At 39.1% G+C, this 23,013-nt stretch overlaps 1 protein-coding gene across 11 annotated transcripts in view; it reads left to right on the top strand.

Moving 5' to 3' along the window:
• NEBL (nebulette) overlaps positions 1 to 23,013 on the top strand; it is a 366,680-nt gene that overhangs the window by 238,493 nt on the left and 105,174 nt on the right. For 9 of the 11 annotated variants that reach the window (XM_047867227.1, XM_047867237.1, XM_047867231.1 and 6 more), the window contains 2 exons: positions 14,359 to 14,432; positions 16,980 to 17,051. The exons of 1 other annotated variant lie outside the window; for it this stretch is intronic. In XM_047867227.1, coding sequence (XP_047723183.1) covers positions 17,013 to 17,051 — 39 coding nt within the window. In that variant the 5' untranslated portion in view covers positions 14,359 to 14,432; positions 16,980 to 17,012. The remainder of the gene's footprint in view (positions 1 to 14,358; positions 14,433 to 16,979; positions 17,052 to 23,013) is intronic. One more of the 11 variants, XM_047867228.1, reaches the window with a different exon arrangement.

Below are 23,013 nucleotides of genomic sequence, written 5' to 3'. Positions count from 1 at the left end.
TCTGATATTCTCTTTCCTTTCGTGTCAGCCCATCGGAACTAGATTAATCTTTTTATATTGGATTTTTATGTCACTCCTCTGCTTAAAACTTCAAGATGCAACATTTCTGATTGAATTATATATAAAATTGTTGGCTTGACATTTGCAGCTGTCCTGTTCTGCCTTTCATGTATTCCTTACTGCTACACTTCGTCTCTGCACACTCAACTTATTTCTCACGGGGGCTCACGTATGGCTATTCTGCTGTCTTTGCTTGTGCTCTGTCTTCCCTCTTCCCTTTTCTCACTTGTGACAAGTGGGCTCGTCTTCCTAATGTGCGGATCAAAGGCAGTGTTCCTCGATTAGAGTCTCCTTGATATTTCTGATTTCTTCCATCTTCTGAATGGTTACAGCCCTCTGTAATTCTCTGATGGCTTTAGTATACTCTTTAATTGCTTCATGGCTGTGAAAGGCTAGATTTTATTCAGTGTTATATTTCTTACAATACCTAACGTAATGGTTTATATATAGTAGTTCAAATATTGATATTTTGATCCAAATACTGAATTATTTTAAAATAATATATACATGGCCAATATATGTTTGCACTTCAAACATATCAGTGCCATTGATTTACTCTTCTTATGAGCCGCAGTCTCCAAGCATTCCTTTACGAGATGGTAATACAACTGAAAACATAAAGCAGAACTAATATAAAATAAAGTTGTGTTGGTCATGTCGTTTATTTTTAAATAGTGATTTTTATTTTCTCATGTTCGCATTCATATTTACAGAACTAAACTACTATTAGGGTGAAGAATAATAAAAGTTATTATTATAACCTTGAAAGAGAATGTGTAATTAAATTCAGGGACAAGGAACTTAGGGACACATGCTTAAGATAACAATTTTTTCCCCTTTGTGATGACATGAAAACTTTATTTTCTCATATTGAGTCAAACTGCCAAGAAACTCTTGCAACAGATTGAATGGTATGGTAAATATCTGCTTTTTAGAGCTTTGGACACTGTCATTGCTCGAAAAGCAAGCTTGAACTCCCCATGAGATCATTGTGGAGATAAATGCTTAAAAGCTTTTCAAAGCCATGCTCTTGGCTCTACTAGAATTTAATTTCCCACTGATTATGTTTATATCGACTTTGGAACACATACCCACGAATATATTCAGCATAGCTACATCACCGATGATTTCCCATGCCTTGGGAATACATCCCTATTTTATGTGCATGTGGAACCCACTTACAGTTTCATCTATATAGGTACCTTGAGTTAATACTCTAGTTTTTAGAATAGACTATGAAATGTCTTTGTAGTTGTTTAAAGGCCTTGTCTTTATAACAGTTCACGACATATTGATGTGTATGGGAATAGGTTTTATAAATATCTCATGCTTTATTAGCCATTCAGTCATACCTGCTTGGTTTCTGACCTGTAGTCAAAACACAAGGGGACTTTTTAAAAGTACAGTCCAGCTGTATAACATCACAGTGTTGAATACTCGCCATGGGTTTATATGGGGAGAAGATACATAAACATACAGAAGATCTTGACTCCAGTCCTGTTGATGTTACTTTAAAGCAAATTACTCAACCTTTTTGAGCTTCGGTGTGGGGATCCCGACAGGATTTGCTTTCTAAAGAGTTTATGAATATGCCATGAGACAAGGTACGTAAAGGCCTTACCACAGTGTCTGCTATTCAATACAGTTCCACTTTTCCCAAAACCAAAAGTGATTTGGTAAAAGAATTTGTTGATAGATGGTGTTTTTATCTTCGAACTCTGTGCCGTAGCGATAAGTAGATAAAGTTGGTAATCATACAGTCTCAGAACCTAGAAAGGCTGACCTGATTTTTAACAGATAAGAAAATAAACGACCAAAAACTTCAAATGACACCACAGGGCAGGCCAATAGCAGAGTGGGGTTTCGAACTCAGATGGTAGACTCCTCGGGGTATGGCTGATGCTTTTTACCCTCTGCACACCGGATGTGTTTTGCCAACAGTGGCTCAGCGATTCAGGTTCATTCCGTGAGGATCTGGTGGGCTTAGCGTCTCTTCTGTGCTTAGTCATTTTTGCCTGGTCAGTCGTACTGGTTTTGCCAGGGTAGAAAACAGCATAAAGTTCTGCTATCAATTCAGTGTGGAATATAATTTCAGGCATTTTTTTTTTTAAATATAATGTAAAGGATTTGAGTAGAAGCCTCACCGTAACATAGGTCATGAGTCAGTTGTAATCTTTGCCACGCCATGACCCCAAATATAGTCACCAATCCTGTCCCTGAAATACAAACGTCACAAAAGCCTGTAATGTACTTTAAAAGATACATTTTCGATGATGTGTTGAAAACTAGTTAGCCCTTATATCATAGATATTTAAACCTTTGAATATTTAAACAAAGATAGTTTGTTTCAACAGGACATTTGCTACTGCTGTTTTAGAAAAGTAAAAAAAAAAAAAAAGAAATTAGTACAACACTGAACTTAGAGTATAATAGAAAAGGTAAATTAAATAAAGCACTAGTTAAAGCATAAAATTGTGTGTAGTTTTCTTTGTAATAAAGTCTTCTGCAACTACCCCAGAAGATTAGATTTTATCCTATAGATGATTTACCCCTTTAGAGAAACCTTTGTATTTTGAATTGGGCCACACTTAATTGATAATCAGATGATATCTTTAAAAAAAAATCTTGTAAGGTTTGTTAAGCAAATCTAAAGCTATTATAAGTTTTTTAAAACCCATGCATATGATATTTTAATGTAGGATAATACAGTTTAGCTATTTATTCTGATTAAGTTTAAATCTGAGACTTCCCTCATGATTATTTGTGTAAGAGAAAGTAAATGTCATAAAGAATTATCAAATCAGGGGGCGGGGCGCCTGGGTGGTTCATTCAGTTAAGGGTCTGACTTCTGCTCAGGTCATGATCTTACAGTTCACAAGTTCGAGCCCTGCGTCCAGCTCTGGGCTGACAGCTCAGAGCCTGGAGCCTGCTTCGGATTCTGTGTCTCCTTCTCTTTCTGCCCTTCCCCCGCTTCTGCTCTGTCTCTCTCAAAAATAGACATTAAAAGAAAAAAGAATTATCAAAAGAATTATATCATGATTTTAAATCTTTTTTTTTTTTTTAGTTTATTTATTTATTTTTTGAGAGAGAGAAAGAATAGTCAGAGGAGGGGCAGAGAGAGGAGAGAGAGAGAATCCCAAGAAGGCTCTGAGCTGCCAACACAGAGCCTGACGTGGGGCTCGAACTCATGAACCATGAGATCATGACCTGAGTCGAAACCAAGAGTCGGACACTTAACTGACTGAGCCCCCCAGGCGCCTATATATAGTCTTTTTAAATCTTAAAATAAGGAACTAAGCACAGCTTTGATCAGATGCACGTGTAGTGATATTTCTGTAGGAAAATTCTTTCATAGGGTTATAATGGTGGTCTGAAAAAAGGTGTCTTTGCTACTTCATTAACGTGTGTCAGCCAAAAGACCTCCTTTACAGCAAACTTTATACTTAAGTAAAAATTTTGACACAAGAAAGACCCTCATAGTGGGATTGCTCTTTAAAGAGGTCAGTTTTATTGGACCGTTTTGTCCTAGAAAACCTTGAAAGTAGCTATTCGGTGTTTTAAAGATGGTTAGATTTACAAGAAGTGGCTAGAACACATGCGCTTCACAAATAAACAGTATTGTTAAGTGAAATTTTAATTTTTAGCTCAGAGTACATTTCAGGCCAGTATTTCTTTAGTACAATTATTATTGTCCTTATATTTGAGATGAATTTTTCCTAATATTCTAGTATAAATCCAGAGAATTCAGGTTTTTTGCAAATTATCAGTTTTGTCTACATCAGGGAATGCATGCTACAAAAATGTCACTGCTGTCACACTGTTTTCAATGAATACTTACAATATTCTGAATTTTTAGTGTTTTTTTAAAATTCTTATTGAGGTATCATCGACATATAACATTGTCTTAGTTTCAGGTGTCGAACGAGATGATTCAATATTTGCGTGCACTGAAATGATCACCACAATAAATCTAGTTAATATCCATCACTATACAGAGTTACAAAAAGTGTTTTTTTTATGATGAAAACTTTTAAGAATTCCTCTTTTAGCAAATTTCTTTTTTTTTTTTTAATTTTTTTTTTCAACGTTTATTTATTTTTGGGACAGAGAGAGACAGAGCATGAATGGGGGAGGGGCAGAGAGAGAGGGAGACACAGAATCGGAAACAGGCTCCAGGCTCTGAGCCATCAGCCCAGAGCCTGATGCGGGGCTCGAACTCACGGACCGCGAGATCGTGACCTGGCTGAAGTCAGATGCTTAACCGACTGCGCCACCCGGGCGCCCCTCTTTTAGCAAATTTCAAATGCAATACAGTATTCTCAACCACAGTTACCATGCTGTATATTATATCCCTGTGAACTATTATTTTATATCTGGAAATGCATACCTTTTGATCCCTTTTACCCATTTCACCAACCCCCCCCCCCCCCCACCTGCTTCTGGCAATCACTAATAACCTGTTCTCTGTGTCTGGGAGCTTGGTGTGTATGTGGGTTTTTTGTTTTGTTTCGTTGTGTTTGTTTTTGTTAGATTCCACATATAAATGAGATCATATGGTATTTGTCTTTCTCTGGTATTTATTTCATTTAGCTTAATGCCATCAAAATTCATCCATGTTGTCTCAGATGGCAAGAATTCCTTCCTTTTTATGGCTGAAGAATGTTCCAGTGTGGGTATATATATAATATATATATAATATATATAATATATATAATATATATATTATATATATATTATATATATTATATATATGTATGTGTGTGTATATATGTGTGTATATATACATATATACACATATATACACACACACACATATATATATATATATATATATATATATATACACACACACATATATATATATACACACACCATATGTTCTTTATCCACTCATCTGTCAATAGACACTTAGGTAGTTTCCATATCTTGACCATTGCAATTAATGCTGCAATGAACATGAGGGTGCAGATATCTTTCTGAGTTGGTGTTTTGTTTTGTTTTTTCAGATAAATACCCAGAAGTGGAACTGCTGGGTCATATGGTGTTTCTATTTTTATTTTTTTGAGGAAACTCCATATTGTTTAAACTGTTATGCATTGAATTGCATTAAAGAAAAATTCGTCAAATCTTTTTGGGTATCAAGGCAGTTAGGTAGAAAGGGGAGACTCTATTTAAATACAGTAAAATCTGCCTCTTACATTACTTTTCATCCCATTTCCTTCGTTTGTGTGTACAGTATCTGGTATGCATTTGAATTATCTTTAAGAGTAACACAAACACAGACTTTATGATCTTACTATATGGCCATCAGTAGAGAAAAACGGCTGCTCTGATAAATTTGAAATGTTATTTGTTAGCACGATTTCATCAGCACACAGATATGGGACAGAATAGCACAGGGGCATAACTGTATCTTGAAATGCCTGTTTTAAAATTTGGAAGATTAGTCTCTCAGGTCTACTGGCAACCTTTGGTCCACTCACTGTGAGATACAGGCTTTTTATTGTTGTTACTTACAGTGCTTCGTGTTTCTGGCTCATGTGAGCTCATCTGAGTCAGTTGTGTTCCTTCCGTGTCCTTCCTTCCTTCCTTCCTTCCTTCCTTCCTTCCTTCCTTCCTTCCTCCCCCTGGGAGAGATGGTTGTTAAATATTTTTCCAGCATACTACTGCTTACAAATGTGTCATTATTGAATAACAATCAGGAAAGCTTCTCAAATTAGGTTCTTGCCAGGTCAAGAGTGCTCCTAACGCTTTCATTATTATGTGCTTTACCATTGCTTCTGACTCCTGGGAAGTCTTGTTTTTGCCACAGGAACCCAGTTGTCCCCACACTGCAAGTACTCTTCCTGTCAGCCATGACATCAATGACAATTACTTTGAAGTTGGAAATTGAAAAAGAGGATAGAAAATAATAATAATAATATCACTCGCAGAAAGAAATAAGTCATTGAATGTTCTCCTGTTCCCTGTTTCCATAGATTTTACACAGATTGAAGCGATACGGACCTGGGTTGATATCTCTTAGTGTGAGAACTTGGGCAAATTATCTCTCGGGGTCCCAGTGGCTCATCTGTGAAATGGATGGTGTGAGAATTAAATGGGATTTTATAGGTGAAGCCCACAGTCATAGCGCTTGGCATCCTGTGACACACACAATGCTTTTGTGCCCTCTCCTAGTACCCAGCAGGCGGAGTTCCTACTTGTTCTTGACTTCTAAGAGTTCTTGACTGAGGGATGACACAAGTAAAATTTAAGTCCTTGGATATCACTTTATGTAACAGCATTTTTGATTCAAAGCACTTCATTGCATTTGGATATTATTGAAGATCCTAGCAGTTACAAAATATCCATTTTGCTGGTTCCATGGGTCCTTTGTAGAACAGAGGTGAGAGATACTGTGTTTCCTCTCGCTGCTCAAGGGCTTTTCTGTTGAGAATTTGAAAATTTAAAGTTTTTAATAGAAAAAAATCTCATTTCAGTGAGACACTTCGGTTCTTTAAATGATCCATCAGGCCTCTTTAGCAAAGGATCATTGTAACATTGCTTCATAACAATGGCTTAGGTAACTAAGCCAAGCTGGTAAACAGTTGCTGGTATATTTTAAATTAGGTTCTAGGATGGGGCGCCTGGGTGGCGCAGTCGGTTAAGCGTCCGACTTCAGCCAGGTCACGATCTCACGGTCCGTGAGTTCGAGCCCCGCGTCAGGCTCTGGGCTGATGGCTCGGAGCCTGTTTCCGATTCTGTGTCTCCCTCTCTTTCTGCCCCTCCCCCATTCATGCTCTGTCTCTCTCTGTCCCAAAAATAAATAAACGTTGAAAAATAAATAAATAAATAAATTAGGTTCTAGGAGTTAAAAATGGGAGGACCAGTGGAAGATATTTCACTATCTGGACTTTTTTTTTTTCTTTTTTTTTGTATTTTAGTAGAGAAAGAAAGAGTCAATATCTATTATTCACTCATATAATTATCTATTTATTAGAGAGATAATTAAGGAGTGACTATTTATCCTGAAAACTGCTGGGACCTTAAATATGTCATTCTCATTAATGAAACAAGATAGCATTTTGAAAATACACCTTCAGTGAAGTTAATTAAAACATCATTTAAAGAGTTAATTCATTATTTAGAAGAACCGTTGAAACCTTTAATACAATACATTCCCATACAGAGGACTCTGACTTAAGTAGGTCTGGAAACGAAATTAGATTGCAGTTTTTATTGCTTATTAGGATTCTGAAACCCTCCTCTTAAGAAGTTTAATGTTAAATGTATTTTTTTTCACATTTAAGGTATATACAATTAAAATGAAAAACATAGTGAATGGTTTACAATTTTTATAACATTACTGTACAGCTGTAATGTGCAATGGTAGGTCACTCTCCAGTACAGCTCATCTGAATTGGGATGAACTGCAAATATGAGATGAAAATACACTGGATTTCAAAGCCTTCGTATAAAAAAATGTAAAATACCCCAATACTTTTTATATTGACTACATGCTGAAATGAATTTAATCCGGATATATTGAGCGAAATCACATATATCATTAAAAGTAACTTATGTTTCTTTTTTAATGTGGCAACCAAAATACTTAAAATTGCATATGGAGCTCACATTATAGGTCTCCTAGACGGAGCTGCTCCAGCGAATAATTTCTGATATAGTTAAAACATCATAGATAGACATTGCCCAAAGGATGCCACTTTAGGGGCAAATCAAAAGTATGCCAAGCGTATTGGGGTTCGGAAGGAAAATTTCTCACACACGATTTGAGGGAAAAAAAAGGATGGAGAAAATCATCTACAGATATAGTGTATAAAATAGGATAGAAAATTGGGGCTCCTGGGTGGCTCAGTTGGTTAAACATCCGGCTTTGGCTCAGGTCACGATCTCGCGATTCGTGAGTTTGAGTCCCACATCAGGCCCTGTGCTGACAGCTCAGAGCCTGGAGCCTGCTTTGGATTCTGTGTCTCCCTCTCTCTCTGTCCTTCCCCCATCCGTGCTCTGTCTCTCTCTCAAAAATAAATAAACATTAAAAAAAATAGGATAGAAAATTGATATCTATAAATTATTTGCACATTGATAAAAATTCTTTAAAACATGCTGCTTTGTTGAAAATGTAGGTTTTATAAGCCCAACGCATTTTTCATAGTCTAAGAAAATTCATATTTTTAACTGAACATACCAGCGAATATTGACTGTCATATGTACATTCAGTACTTGGAATAACCTCGGGATGCAATGCTTACTACGGAGAGTGGCACAAAGTAGATATTCAAATATTTGATGAAGGAATATATGATTGAAATAGGAGATATGGGTAAGGATTTTTATTGGTTTTGTTCATTGATTATTTGAAGAGATTAAAATAGTGCCTGGCCTGCAGAATGCACACAAAATTATGGGTGAAGTAAATGAATGAAGACACACACACACATATTAAATAATAAGGGAAAGTACTAAGAAATCACCCCAGTTAATGTTAAACTAGTTCTCGCTCTTCAAAGGGTACCAGTTGTTTCCAAACATCACTATATAGCTGTTTTAATTATACATTTACTTTAATTATGATTCTACTTTGATATTATGTTGTATTTTGCATTATACATGAAGAAACTCCGTGGAAACAGTTGGAATAAGATGCAGGAATTAATGCTTCACAAGTTCTGAACTTGTGAGAATCACTTGTGTTGTTTTCCCTGGCTTAAAACTAGGATGAAATCACGATTTCACGATACAACAAAGCCTTAGTGAATGTAGGTACGGTAATTGGATACTTAAGGTTTAAGTAGAAACATTGGTATGACTTATTTAGGAAAAAGGAAGAAAAAGAGGTGCATTCCAATAATAAACTTGAAATTGTGGAGATGTGGAAGTATGGAGCGCCTGGGTGGCTGAGTCGGTTAAACGTCTGACTCTTGATTTTGTCTCAGGCCATGATCTCACGGTTGGTGAGACTGAGTCCCATGTCAGGCTCTGTGCTGAGCAGGGAGACTGCTTGGGTTGTCTCTCACCCTCCCTCTCTCTCTGCCCCTCCCCTCCTCATGGTCTCTCTCTCTCTCTCTCTCTCTCTCTCAAAATAAATAAATAAACATTAAAAAAAGAAATGTGGAAGTATGAAATTTGTATTATAAACACCTTTAACATAAATTCCATTTAATTGGGGGTGTATATAACACAAATATATTTCCCTTAATATTTTTCTTCATTAAACTAGTAAACCTGGGAGAGATTTCTTCACTATGAATTTTCATAAATTCTAGATACACAGAATATTTCAATTGACTCACGGTAAAATGAAGGGGTAGAAATTAAATTTGAGGCATATGAAGGGACTAGAGTGGGTGTGAAGGTGCTGTTTCTGCTGTTAATTGACCAGGAACTGTGTTCTTTGTAAACAGTTCATGCTGCAAACTGGTTTAAGCTTCTTGTGTTAAGATAAGTGATTTCCGCCCAGGTACTCTTGTCAGTCTCTCCCCTGAGGTCTCCTGTTCTGCTACCCTCAGCTCTTCCCACTGTATTCTCCAGTGACATTGAACTTTTGGTTCCTTCAACTCTTGTCTCTGGGTCTTTGCAAATGCTCTTTGGATACATTCCCTAAACCCCATCACTTTGCCTAATTCTGGCTTAAATATCCTCCCTAAGGAGGGATCTGTCCATTCCTTGGTTTCTAGTAAATCTCCTTGTTATGATCTCATGTAACTCTCCTACTCCCCTTTTAGGAACATTATTCCACTATCTCCAAAAGGGCCAAACTGTCTAGTTTTGCATGTGTTCATGTAAATTATTGTTCTGTTGGCTGTTTTTTAATCTACAACCCCCAAGCCTTCCCCTTTATTCCTAGGATTTAAGGATTTCCTTATTATTTCCACATTGTAATGCATGATTTCCCCCCTGAAAACATGACAAAAACAGCTTTTCTCCATAAACGACTAAGAAATCATTTACTTTACTGTGTTTTCATAAATCGTGTTCCTGCTTCGGACATGTTATAAATTAATTGGTAGAACATCTATCTCCGAAGAGTTAAAGAATTGCCAACAGTGATCCAACCCCACACTCTCTCTCTGGCTCTTGATATGGTGTTGACAGCCACGCAAAGAGCTTCTTCAATAAATCCACTCTCATATTCAAGTTTTTCCAGATGTGAGAAATAATTAAGACTTTGCATTTATTGAAGCCTTGTATGCTTTTCAAGAGGGAACTAGCAGCTGTGGTGAATTAACTCTACTCTAGTGCATATGCATGGTGTGTGTGTGTGTGTGTGTGTGTGTGTGTGTGTGTGTGGTGTGTGAATGTACATATATATAAGTACACATGTGGCATTTGCCAATAGTCGAGCGAGATCAGACCTCAAAACAAAACAAAACAAAAAGCTAATTTCAATAAACACCCAAAATTGTTACAGCTATATTTCACAATTGAGAGGAGGGCTTTAGCCAATCAGCAGTATACCTTCTCCCTTTCTAGTTTTGCAAATGTGAAAAGAAGCAACGAGGATGATTAAATCATTTGCATCTGTTAAAGGATATATATTTTTTTAAATGGTGAAATCATGATTCTCATGAAACGTAAGATGAACACATTTAAGAGATTTTAACTCATTGATTAATGAGGGCACCAGTAAGAGGGTAAGACTGGGTCAAAGGTACATTTGAAGAATGCACAAATATGAGTAATATGGGGATGCTGAAATGAATTTACAAATAAATGCAAAAAGGCTCTATTGACAAGGCGATAATCAATTGCTTTTCCCCAGGACACAATTAATTTGCATTTGCATGGATAAAGCATCATTAGCATTGTTATCGGTTTTTAACATTTTATGCTGCTGTAAAGCAGTTCAAAGACAGAGAAAGGCCAAATTAGCCAGAAGGTAACACTAGATAACACAGAAGGTAATTTGTGTGAGTGTGTGCCACTTCCCAAGTCTTTCACAATTTTTCCTGACACAGCTCACACCAAATTCTAGGAAAGAGATACTTTTGGGGACAGGCAAGGTATTTATGTGGGACTCTTTGGTTCTGGTCACAAGCCACACAGGGGCCACTCAAACCTCGAGTGTCTCTCAGCGGGAAGGCTTGTGCAAGTGAGCGCATGATTAGCTGGCTTCACTGTGGTTCATACTGAACTAATGTCTCAAGGAAGCAGTGAATTAAACCAAAGTCCTTCAGTGCACGGGATGCTTGTGTTAATGTCGACTCTGAATGAGAATAGCCCCGCCCCGTTCCCAGTCAATACGTTTAGAAGAATAGATAACTTTTGATTTTTGGCATTCCAACTACACCCAGCCCGGACATTGTGCAAAAATGGTTTGCAGCTTCCTGTTTTCCTCCTCCTCCAATACCAGTGTAGATACATAGCTCTCATTTGTGAGTAGCCTCTCCATTTGTGAAAACAGGAATATGAATCCAAAAAAGCCGACTCTATTAAATCTTATTTTAATGGCGTAATTAGTAACGGTGACAATTATTCAGGTTGCTTTGTGTTCTTTTGATTTCTAATTAACAAACAGTAATGAAATGGCCATTAAAAAGGAGAAGATGGTCTTAATGAATGTAAATTGTAAAAATAGAGTGGGCTAATATTAAACAGAGCTCTTCTCTTTTTGTAAAGAAGACAAATTGCCCAAGAGAGTTTGCATTTCTTTCAAAAAAGTTTTTAAATGTTTTTATTTACTTTTGAGAGAGACAGAGAGAGACAGAGCGAGTGGGGGAGGGGCAGAGAGAGAGGGAGGCACAGAATCTGAAGGAAGCTCCAGGCTCTGAACTGTCAGCACCGAGCTTGACTTGGGACTTGAACTCTTGAGCTGTGAGATCATGACCTGAGCTGAAGTCAGACGCTTACCTGACTGAGCCACCTTGGTGCCCAGAGAATTTACGTTTCTTGTATGAAGAGACAATTTCAGACCCTCATCTTTTAGTAAAGTTCTCTTCTGGACAGATGCCAAACAATGAGGAAATATGCGAGGCAAAGGCGAAGTGACCAGGGATTCCGCTGAGAAGCAAGAACCTTCTGGGGGGATAGTCATAAAAAGAAAACAAAACGAAACAAAACAGAAAACCCAGGCAACCGAAAATGAGTATCTAATGGACTGCGAACACAGGCGGACAAGTCAGATGAACCAATTCTTCTCTGACCTAACCATTCAGGGAGAATATTTTGTAATAAGACATGTTGAATTAATTCTTAACGCGGAAAAAGTCAGTTGATCTCTGTAAGTTTTCCTCCACTCAGAACTGCACCTCCATTTTAATTATTACGGATTTTCATTTGCAAGCCCCACTCATCACCGTGTTGGCGAAAAGCACGTGTCCTATCACTATAAAGAAAAGAGGAAAAAGTGAACTAAGTATGAAACGTTTGTCACATTCTGGGAGATCCTTATTGCATGTGACCAGGATACTGATAGCCGTCAAAACACTGCATGGCCGGTGATGAAACACAAGAGTCTCCTTGGCCAGGGGCTCTGTCCCCAGAGACCTGAATCACCCATGGGACTTGGAAGTTGCCATGGAAACACATTTGCTTGCACGAAAGCATCAAACTCTAACCAGATTCAGGACTTCTGTATTGTACCATGCAAGTTAGCTCGTATCTTTAGGCTGTGAGGCTGGACGATGCCCCTCTGGCCTTTAAAAACGTATTGATGTGATAGATAGAGTCTTACCCTTTCAAATGAGAAGACCCTTTCGTACCGAGTGCTTTCCCTGCAGCTGTGTGCCTTCGTTGGATAGTTGACAAATCTTGTGTTTGTAAGGGGCTTTGCTATTTTTAAACTGCTTTGCTTTTGTGAACTTCTGGCAATTTGGTTTTTCGCGTTAACTATGGAGAATTAGGGTGGAGAGGGATTAAAAAATTTGCCTTAGAGGGTGTGGGAGAGCCAGACCTGGGGAGGTAGAGGGCCTTGCCAGAAACAGTGTGATCCCCACATTGCTCTCATTCTGTATCAGGGCATGGAGAGAGCACTAACGTAAAAGGCAACGCAAATGAAGTACACGATAAGTAAAAGGGATTAGCGGTTTTTCAGACACTCCCTTCTTGGGGTGTCCCAAGGTGAAAACATAGATTAAAACACAACATTTAACTTGGTTGAAAAAAAAGAAAAAGAGGACAATAGGGAATTTTGAAACATGATAGCTATCTGTGAAGAACTTCCTTCTTATTCCCCAAGTCACGTTTGGGAGCTATTGACAACAGAGCTTTGCTGTGATAAGGTGCAAGGCTTTATTTAAAAAAAAAAATTATTAAAAAAATTTTTTTAATGTTTACTCAGAGAGAGAGAGAGAGAGAGAGAGAGAGAGAGAGAGGTGGGGAGAGACACGGAGCGTGAGCAGGTTGGGGGGGGGGAGGGGGCAGAGAGACAGAGCAGTGAGTGATCAGGGAAGGGGCAGAGAGAGGGAGACACAGAATCTGAAGCAGGCTCCAGGCTCTGAGCTGTCAGCACAGAGCCTGACGCAGGGCTCTGTCTCATGAACTGCGAGATCATGACCTGAGCCGAAGTCGGTTGCTTGACTTGTTGAGCCACCCAGGTGCTTAAAATGTTTTAAAGAAAACGACATGAATTTTATATTATAGTTACAGGTGAAAGGGGAAAAAAAGATACATGCAATCAACAGGACTAATGTATGTTGCATGCCAAAGAATCCATTGAGGAGGGAGGTCGTCTAGCATGTTATAAATAATAGTTTTTTTTTTTTTTTAATTTCCTGCCTTATCTCAGCACAGAGAATGCTTTACTCATCATTGCATCCCTAGCACCAAGCACAGTGCCTGGCATGGCAGCCCTTAGTTGAATGAAAGAACAAAGCTCCAGTGAGTTCTGGTCCCGGTGTTCCGTTGAATACCTCTGTGAATGAGACAGATAATTAATTTCTCTTGATCTTCATTTTGTCCTCTGTAAAAGAGCGAGCTTTTTGGGGCGCCTGGGTGGCTCAGTCGGTTGAGCGTCCGACTTCGGCTCAGGTCATGATCTCACAGTCTGTGAGTTCGAGCCCCATATCGAGTTCTGTGCTGATGGCTCAGAGCCTGGAGCCTGCTTCGGATTCTGTGTCTCCTTCTCTCTCTGCCCCTTCCCTGCTCATGCTCTGTCTCTCTCTGTCTCAAAAATAAATAAAACCATTAAGAAAAAAAAAAAAAGAGCGAGCTTTTAGTAACATTGATTTCTTCAGGATCCCTGTGGCTTTAAAATTCTGACTCTAAAATCTCACATGGAAAATTTGTGTTTACATTGCATATGGTGTTTGGTTTTGCTTTCAAAACTTCTGTGCGTAATCTCAACAAATTATTTTCTTCCAGCACAGTGGAGAGTCAATAAGAACTTATTACACGATGGGAAATGAGAAAATAGCAGCCGCTGAAGTCCACTGAAGGTAATTTGCGTGGGGAATGGATGTCACTGTGAACAACACAAGTCATCTTAAGTAGCTCTGGCAGGATGTTCTGCCTACACTTCTAGAAGTTTGTTAGCAAAGCTCATAGAAATTGCTCTTCCCCTTTTCCAAATAAAGATAATGTAATAGATCTTCTATGGAATATTAGAACAGTCTTTTGGCAGAAGACTTGAGAGAAACAGAGTTCACACATTCTGCTCCTTTACGGAACAACTCTAACACACAGAGAATTTCCTTGTCGAATTCTCTACACAGCCATGTTTAAAATAACAGAGTTGTTATTTTAAAAGTAAAGGTTTCCAAATTCATCTGTCCTGGGGGACTTCTTTTTGGCATTTTGCTAGTAAGCAGGATATGTGATGCCATTAACTTAGCCTGTGTCTAAAAATCATTTCAGGGTACGCCTGGGTGGCTCAATCGGTTAAGCGTCCGACTCTTGATTTCAGCTCAGGTCATGATCTCACAGTTTGTGAGTTCGATCCCCGCATCAGACTCTGTGCTGACAGCTTGGAGCCTGCTTGGGATTCGGTCTCCTTCTCTCTTGCCACCACCCCCCCCCCACTTGCTTTCTGTTTCTTTCCCAAAAATAAATAAAAATAAAATAAAAAAACCAATTTGTGAAAAGACAAACAACTATTCTAGAATACAACCTTTTTGTTTTTTCAGAGTAGGCTAATGTTTCCCTAAGAAATACTTCACAGAAAAATGTTAGTTTTCTGGAGCTTGGGCATCATTAAAAAATAAGTAGGTAGGTAAGTAGGTAGATTAGATTAGATTAGATTAGATGAATAGGATTTCATGTTTCAGAAATGCTGGATTAAGGAGAGCTAAATAGTGTTTTTCGTTGTGGGTCTTCTTGGGAGTTTCTGATTTGTCATTATGCCATGTGGATCTCCAAGTGATAGGGGTAGAAATTAGAATACAGGTTTTTCCAAGCACATTTGTGTAAGAAAACCCCTTTCTTCTCCAGAGTATTTTGTGGAACTTTAGCCTCGTGGAAGACAATTCGAGGAATAATCTATACATGATGGCTGTTTAGGATATATTTCATGTCAGAATTTTTAGTTTAGGTAAAGCAATTTCTTGAAGAAAATTGAAAACTAGATATGATATCAAGAGAAAATAGCATTATACTTGGCTACTTAGAATAATATATTTTGAATTAAGTTGTATTTTATAATTGATTTCATTATACACCCTGAGGTGTTTTTTTTTTTTTTTTATGTCCAACACTGTTATGTTATGGCTTTGTGAAACTTAATTTACCCTAGAATTTGAATAATCAAAATGATAAATTATGAGTTGTATAGAGCCTTAGGATTGCCTAAATTGACAATAAAGAATTTTTTTGAGAAATATATTTTTAATTATATAATTGATGACACCACATTATAAATACCATTATAATTTATTTTTTCCAAACTTTTCCAAGCATGTAGTACACATTGAGGAATATATAAAAAGTGAATATTTTATAATATAAAAGCTGGTGAATTTGTAAAAATTGGCACAATGGGCCAAATTGGAGGAGCATGATTATTATGTTTTTGAAACAATGATGTTTCTAGAATTCTTAAATGATATGTCAACCCATGTTAACTGCGACTTCTCATGTTTAATGATGTTTACAATTAAAATAATACAATAGCAATATAAGATTAACGGTCATAATTAACTCAGAATAGATTCTTTGAAGTGGTTCAAAGGGCTTTTCATAATAAATTACTAGCCTTTAATCGGCTAATTTAAAGCTAGTACTTTTTAGAATGTGAGAAGTATGTGTTTGTCTCATAAAAAATTAACTTAGGTTAATGAAATGAGTTTGAATGATCCAGATTCACTATACCAAATGAGAGCTATGTCAGATATTCCAGTGAAAGCTTTATTTAGATGGAGTCGAGAAATCTTCGAGATAACAGGCTTTTGACTGTGCTATCTGGAGTGTTAGAGCTGAGTCGTGTTCCCAGAAAAAGATCGTTAAGTCTCTTTCAAACTATTGTATGAATGCATTAAATTGGCGAAATAGAAATAAATGGTCTCTTTCGGATTCCGTTCCAAGTTTAAAGAATGTTGACTTTAAAAGGTTACGAAGCCGAATTTTGTCTGTTAAAGTGGTATTTCCACTTTGGAGGCTGGCCCTGGCCGACCTCCGCAATCCTGTTCTGTCCACTCACATGCGGTTGTGATAAGGAGAGTGAAGTGTAAGCTAAATTGGGACGAGGCCTGGGCAAGGACATTTCTGCCCGAGCACCGGAGACTCCAAGGTCTCAAGGGTGCTGAAGTACAGAAAAAGGGGCTGTCCTAGTGAATTAGAAAAACAAAACAAACCAAAGCACCTCTAGATGTAAAAAGTAAAAATGGGGGTCCCTGTATTTGAGGATGTAAACGATGAAGCTGAAGAGGAGAAAACAGGGGAAGAAGAAAATGAAGACACGGTGAGTAGGAAGGCATCTGCCGAGGAAGGGTATTTGTTCCTCAAAGTTGATCGTTAGAAAAAATGTCTCCTTTCCTTGTTTTTCTGGACAGGTATTCTTTAAGCCTGTGATTGAAGACCTCAGCATGGAATTGGCCAAAAAATGCACCAAACTCATTAGTGACGTAAGTGGCTTAAGTAATTTTTGTCTTCCTTTGCGCTGTGTGTATGGCACTATTATGTCACAGAATCATCGAGTTGGGGACAAAACATTGAAGTCCTCTGTTAAAACACAATTGTTTTTCAGATCATAGAAACTAAGTCCAGAAGTTTTCGCTGATTCCTTCAAGGTCACCTATTCAGAGAATTTCTGTAGGGAGCAGGTGTCCGTGTTCCTAATCCAGAATGCTGTCCCTTATGAATTTCGTTGTCACTCTGGCATGAAATCATAAAGCATTGAATTTCAGAGCGCTTTCTTTGTGCGAACCCCAAAGCCTTCTTAGTTTGTACGGTGGTGTAATTTGTTTCGGGAGGATCTCTGTCTAAATGAATGGAGGTTTAGAAAACATTTTGGGGATTTTTTGAGGGCTTTGATAAATGCAATAGTTTTCTAAACTATTTCCAAACCAGGAAAACAAACCATATGTATACTTGTATATACATAGTGTGCATTTACAATTTTGGATTTATGGATTACCGAGCGGCATGTTGAGAACCGTGAACTAGATGATGATGGTATGAGTAAAAAGAAGCATTTTTCTTGTGACTCTTTTCATTAACTGAGATCAGCTTCTATTATATCTCCAGGGAATCTTAGGATTGTAGAATTATTTAACACACACGTGATTATGTATTGGTAAACCAGTAAATATGGAAGCTAGAATTCTAGAAGCCCAAGGAAAAAGGGTTGCTCACCAGGGAAGAGCATTTAGATCCTCATTAAAACGATTGTCAACTATTTGCTAGTACAGAGGTGAATAGGCGCCTGGGGCTGTAGAGAAGCGAGCCCAATACTGGCCATTTCCGTGGTAGTGAATGAGCAAAGCGATCAGAATATTTGCAAATGTTTGTTTTCAAAGGCGGTCAATCCAGGGAAGTGGGGTAGTGTGCCGGCAGGGTCTGGGCTGACCGGGCTCAGTTCCTCAAGGACACCATCTATTACGGTACGATTAGGTCATGGTAACGCGTCTGAAATGTTTAGTGAACTGTCTGGAACATTGTATGCACTCAAGAGATGTTAGCTGTTATTAACTCCTGAGTCTGTAAATTTATGTCTGTATCCATTCTGTCCCATTTTAGATATAACTCTGACTCCCTGTGGCTGGTCAGAAAGGGCCAGAGGATGGTGGGAATCATACGACTTCCATATATTTGACGTGTAATGTAATTGGATTTTAAATGGAGTATTTCTTTGTGCTATTACTTAATAGTCCTAAGCTACCGCGTGTGAAAGTTCCTCGCAAAACCATAAGAATGATAAAATGATGACAACAACGAATCCATCAGCCTAGTTAAGATTTACTGAGTGACAGGCACAGCGGCGTCTGACGTAGATTCCATCGTTTTTTTCACTTTCGAGGTGAAGAAACGAAGGCTCAGAGAGGTTCATGTCTTGCTGGGTCACACAGTTAAGCAGCGGGGACAAGGAGTAAACACAAAGCCCTTTGGGCCTTAGCTATTCTGCCGTGCTTTCTCTCACTGTGGATTTCCGTGCAAAGTTTATCTTAGTTTTACTCTTATTTATTACTCTAGTATTGCTGATAGTAATGCTACCATTGAAAACCCTAAGTTCCAGAACTCTGGAAACAGTACATCTTCCAGCATTGTTATGTTTTTTATTAAAACAGAATTGTGGATGAGCTAAATTACAGAAACCGTTGGCACGGAAGTGGCAACTTCAGTTAGCAGGTGATTTTATTGGAGTTATTATGGATGAGATAATTTCTCAGTGACTCTTTATTTATTTTTGTTTTTTTAAATTTTTTTTAATGTTATTTATTTTTGAAGGAGAGAGAAGCAGAGCATGAGTGGGGCAGGAGCAGGGAGAGAGGGAGACACAGAATCCGAAGCAGGCTCCAGGCTCTGAGCTGTCAGCACAGAGCCCGACGTGGGGCTCGAACTCACAGACTGTGAGATCATGACCTGACTGAAGTTGGACGCTTAACCAACTAAGCCACCCAGGTGCCCCTATTTATTTATTTATTTATTTATTTATAATTTAATTTAATTTAATTTAATTTTATTTATCCCTATTTATTTTTTTAAAGTTCATTTATTTGAGAAAGACAGAGACAGTTCGAGTGGGGGAGGGGCATCCCAAGCAGCCTCCTCACTGTCAGCACAGAGCCCCACACGGGGGCTCGAACTCACGAAACCACAAGATCATGAGCTGAGCCAAAACCAAGAGTCAGACGCCTCACTGACTGAGCCACCCAGGTGCCCCATTTTTCAGTGACTTTTAAACCGACCTGATGGTGAGGGGCATGGCTTTTATCATTTTGCAAAAGCCAAAGCCATGTTATTTCACTTCCATGCAGGAGAAATCAAACACGTGGCCGTAATTTTTGTATATTATAGATCTGTGCGGCATAGCAGAATATCTTTGTTACTTACATATTTAGATCATAGACTGTGGCCTAATTTATATCTGTGTACATGTTCACATTTTGTTTCAAAATAGAATTCTGTGTGTCTTAAGATACTGGCTTAATTTTTGGAATTTATATATTTACCAAGGAATCATCTGAACAGTTACTTCGTTTTGTTTTGTTTTTTTTTTTTCTATTTATTTTTACTTTTGAGAGGTGGGGAGGGGCAGAGAGAGAGGGAGACACAGAATCCAAAGCAGGCTCCAGGCTCCAAGCTGTCAGCATAGAGCCCGGTGTGGGGCTCGAACTCACGAACTGCGAGATCACGACCTGAGCCGAAGTCTGACGCTTAACTGACTGAGCCACCCGGGTGCTCCTACTTCTTTTGCTTCTAAAACAAAAATGAAAAGAGGAGTTCGGACAATCATTTTTTAAAAACAAATTTTAAGGTACACTTGCTGGACCAAGCAAAAGTTCTAGTTTTTAGAAGTTTGGTTAAAAAGTAAGGTGTATTACGAAACAGCCACTTCATTCACTGTGTGAATAAAGTGTGAGGCCGTTTTTCAGTTTGGCTTTTGGTTCCACCTAGTTTCTGCCTTTCACTTGCCCTGCTCATATTGTACAGTTTCCCTCTATGGAACTCACTTCCCAATCTTAAAGACACCTGGTCCTCTGAGGCCACCTCTTTTATTTTTCTGTTAACTATGTAATGCTTTTTATTTCTCCAGATATTCCCTCTCTCATTCTCTCTCTCTAGGCCTGTTAGTCAACTATCCAGTGAATTCTTTGAATACGTCAAACCTGTCAAACCTGGCTGTTGAGCCATCAGAATCATTGATCTAGTGGCCTTTTGTGAGGTGGTCATAAAAAAATACTAGGTTAAAGGGGATGTTTTGGTACGTTTCTTGCAAATTAGGCAGCAAGAGTTTCTGCTGAGCGAGCGCAGCCACATCTGCACAAAGCCTGTGACTCAGTGTTTTGGTTCAAACCTTCCGAGGGTGTTCACTTGCATGGCAGCAGAAAGAACATTTTCCAGGCAACTGAGCATTGTTTGTTGTGGGTAAATCCTTCCAGCGCTGAAAACACTAGATTCCTTGGCTACCCCTCCAGAGAGAGCCCCGACTGTGTGAAGAGAGTCTGGGACGGCAGATTTGCTTATGAGTGCCCCCCACCCCCCCTACCTCACAGTGATGGGGCCACAGTTCTTTCTTCCAGGGTTTGCTGCATTTAGCCAATATGGTTCCATTTGAGAAAAGACTTTGTCTGTACTTTTGGTTGAGCGCCTTAACAAGGAAATATCCTCGGACATTTCTACATTTGTCATCCACGTTCAGCCATTAGCTAACCTCATACCAACAGACTGGGCTAAGTGAACAGATTTAACTCTAATTGTAGTTGAGACATGGCAGGATTCCTGGGCATGGTCAGAGCAGAAGCTAAATACTTGGGGTATCTTATTGATTATTAAGTCATCAACTTTTCCCACCTTTCCCCCCCTCAATTAGAAAGGAACTTGGATGGGGGCGCCTGAGTGCTTCAGTCGGTTGAGCACCCGACTCTTGACTGTGGCTCAGGTCATGGTCCCAGGGCTGTGGGAGTGAGCCCTGCATCAGGCTCATCACTGAACATGGAGTCTGCCTGGCATTCTCTCTCTCTCCCTCTGCTTTTGCCCCCTGCTCACTCTCTCTTCCTAAAATGAATTTAAAAAACCGGAAAGTAACTTGCACAGGATCTCGGTTGTGGGTGCAAGATGGCCACGAGTAATAGGCAAACCCTAGCACAGAGGCTTAACAAATAGGTGCGGTTTTTTATTTTCACATAATGACACCTGGAGGTAAGGGTCCAGTCTTGGTACAGTGGATGTTGTCAGTCTCTCAGGTTCCTTTCCCTCTGCTTTGTCATCATTAGTTTGATGACCTTCTGATGACACCACTGCTGTTGCATCCCTGTGACGGGGGAAGGAAGAAGGTAGACGAGCAAAATGTCAAGGGATTGTGCCAGGAGGTCTCTCCCCTTTATTCCAGAGACACCAGGGACACTGGTGGGAAGACTTCTACAAATGTCCCCTGGCCAGAGCTGGGCACCGGGGGAGGCCGCTCACTTGCCAAGGGGAGGGAGCAAAACATGGCTGGTTTAGAGCAATTCGTCCTCTGACACTCAGACAGGGGCCTGGCTACTCTCATAAATACATTTGAGTTCTGTTATTGGGAAAGAAAGGGGTCGCATAGGCAATCTAGCCAATAAATGGGGCCATGGCCATATTAGGAAGTAGCTGTCGACTCAGTGTTTTATTTCCCCTAGGATTTTGTGTCCCTTCTAGGTGTAGTTCCCTTTCATCTAGCTTCTTCTATGATCCCGGTATAGGAAGGCTAACAATACGTGACATTCTTTAGATAAAACTTTAAGTCATTTGCTTCTTGTCACTCATGTTGTAAAATTCACTACAATATGAGTGTCCATAAACAAATCATACGTGTCCGTGTGTGTGTGTGTGTGTGTGTGTGTGTGTGTGTATCTTTTCAATAAAGACCAAAGAAAGGAACGGGGATCCCACTTAAGACTGAACCATTTGCCTGCACAGCGAAGGAAGGAAGCACTTCACCCTTATCCTGTGCGCTTGTCGTGAACATTCTGCTCAGGTCAGAGCTTATCGGGAGGCCCGTAGCCATAGTGCATACCACTGCAGTGAAGAATGTGGTGGCAAAAGATAAAAATAATGAGCCAAACTTAAGCCTAATGATAGGTTCTTTTCTCTCACACTTAATTATATAACGGGGCTACTTTTTTTTTTTTCTCCTTATGATCAAAATAGCCTACTATTTATCATACTGCCATTAACGGTTTAATTACTGGTGGCTGAGGAGGGTGATTTGCAGAGACCTAAAATTATGGCTAATCTCTGAGAAGAAAAAAGGTAATTTAGTGCTCAGATAAGATAAATATGTTCCAATGTTGATTTCAGGAACAAAGCAAATGTTTAATGCGGTAGGCGTCTGATACCTGAGTCGCAGCCGTGAGACACGGTATTTTGAAATAACTTTACTTAGTATGTTCATATCTGGTCGTACCCCAGGTCAAATTACGTCCCTCACATCAGGTTGACATGTGGTAAAATCTCTAGGTAATGCTAATGTGCAAGCAGTGTTAGTCGTGTCCTTGAGGAACCAGGTAGGTATTCAACTGAACTTCACTTTTAGGTTCTAATTAGGGAGACCATGTAATGTATCATCCGACCTGGGACATGTTTTTCAGCCAAAGCGTTTACAGTGTTGGGTAGCCAAACATGACTTTATTACAGGGTGATGCAACTTGTAGCAAATTACCTTCATCCTTTCAACTAGTCATAAATTTTGCCTCGCCAGTTTTCAGATCGGGTGGCAACTGGTGTGACAGGGCGCACAGGGCCTTGTCCGCAGATCCTGACTTCTTTTCAGCTCATGTGTTCATGCAGGGTCTACCCGCAGAGTGACAATTCTGGCCCCTCCTTAAGGGGAAAGGACTGACTCATTTTACTGCGGGGGGTGAGAGCACAGATGCGCGTGCTCAGCTCAGCCTCTCT

This window comes from Prionailurus viverrinus, chromosome B4 (genome assembly GCF_022837055.1).
Source record: "Prionailurus viverrinus isolate Anna chromosome B4, UM_Priviv_1.0, whole genome shotgun sequence".
Lineage (NCBI taxonomy): Eukaryota > Metazoa > Chordata > Mammalia > Carnivora > Felidae > Prionailurus > Prionailurus viverrinus.
This window is presented reverse-complemented; position numbering and strand designations above follow the sequence as displayed.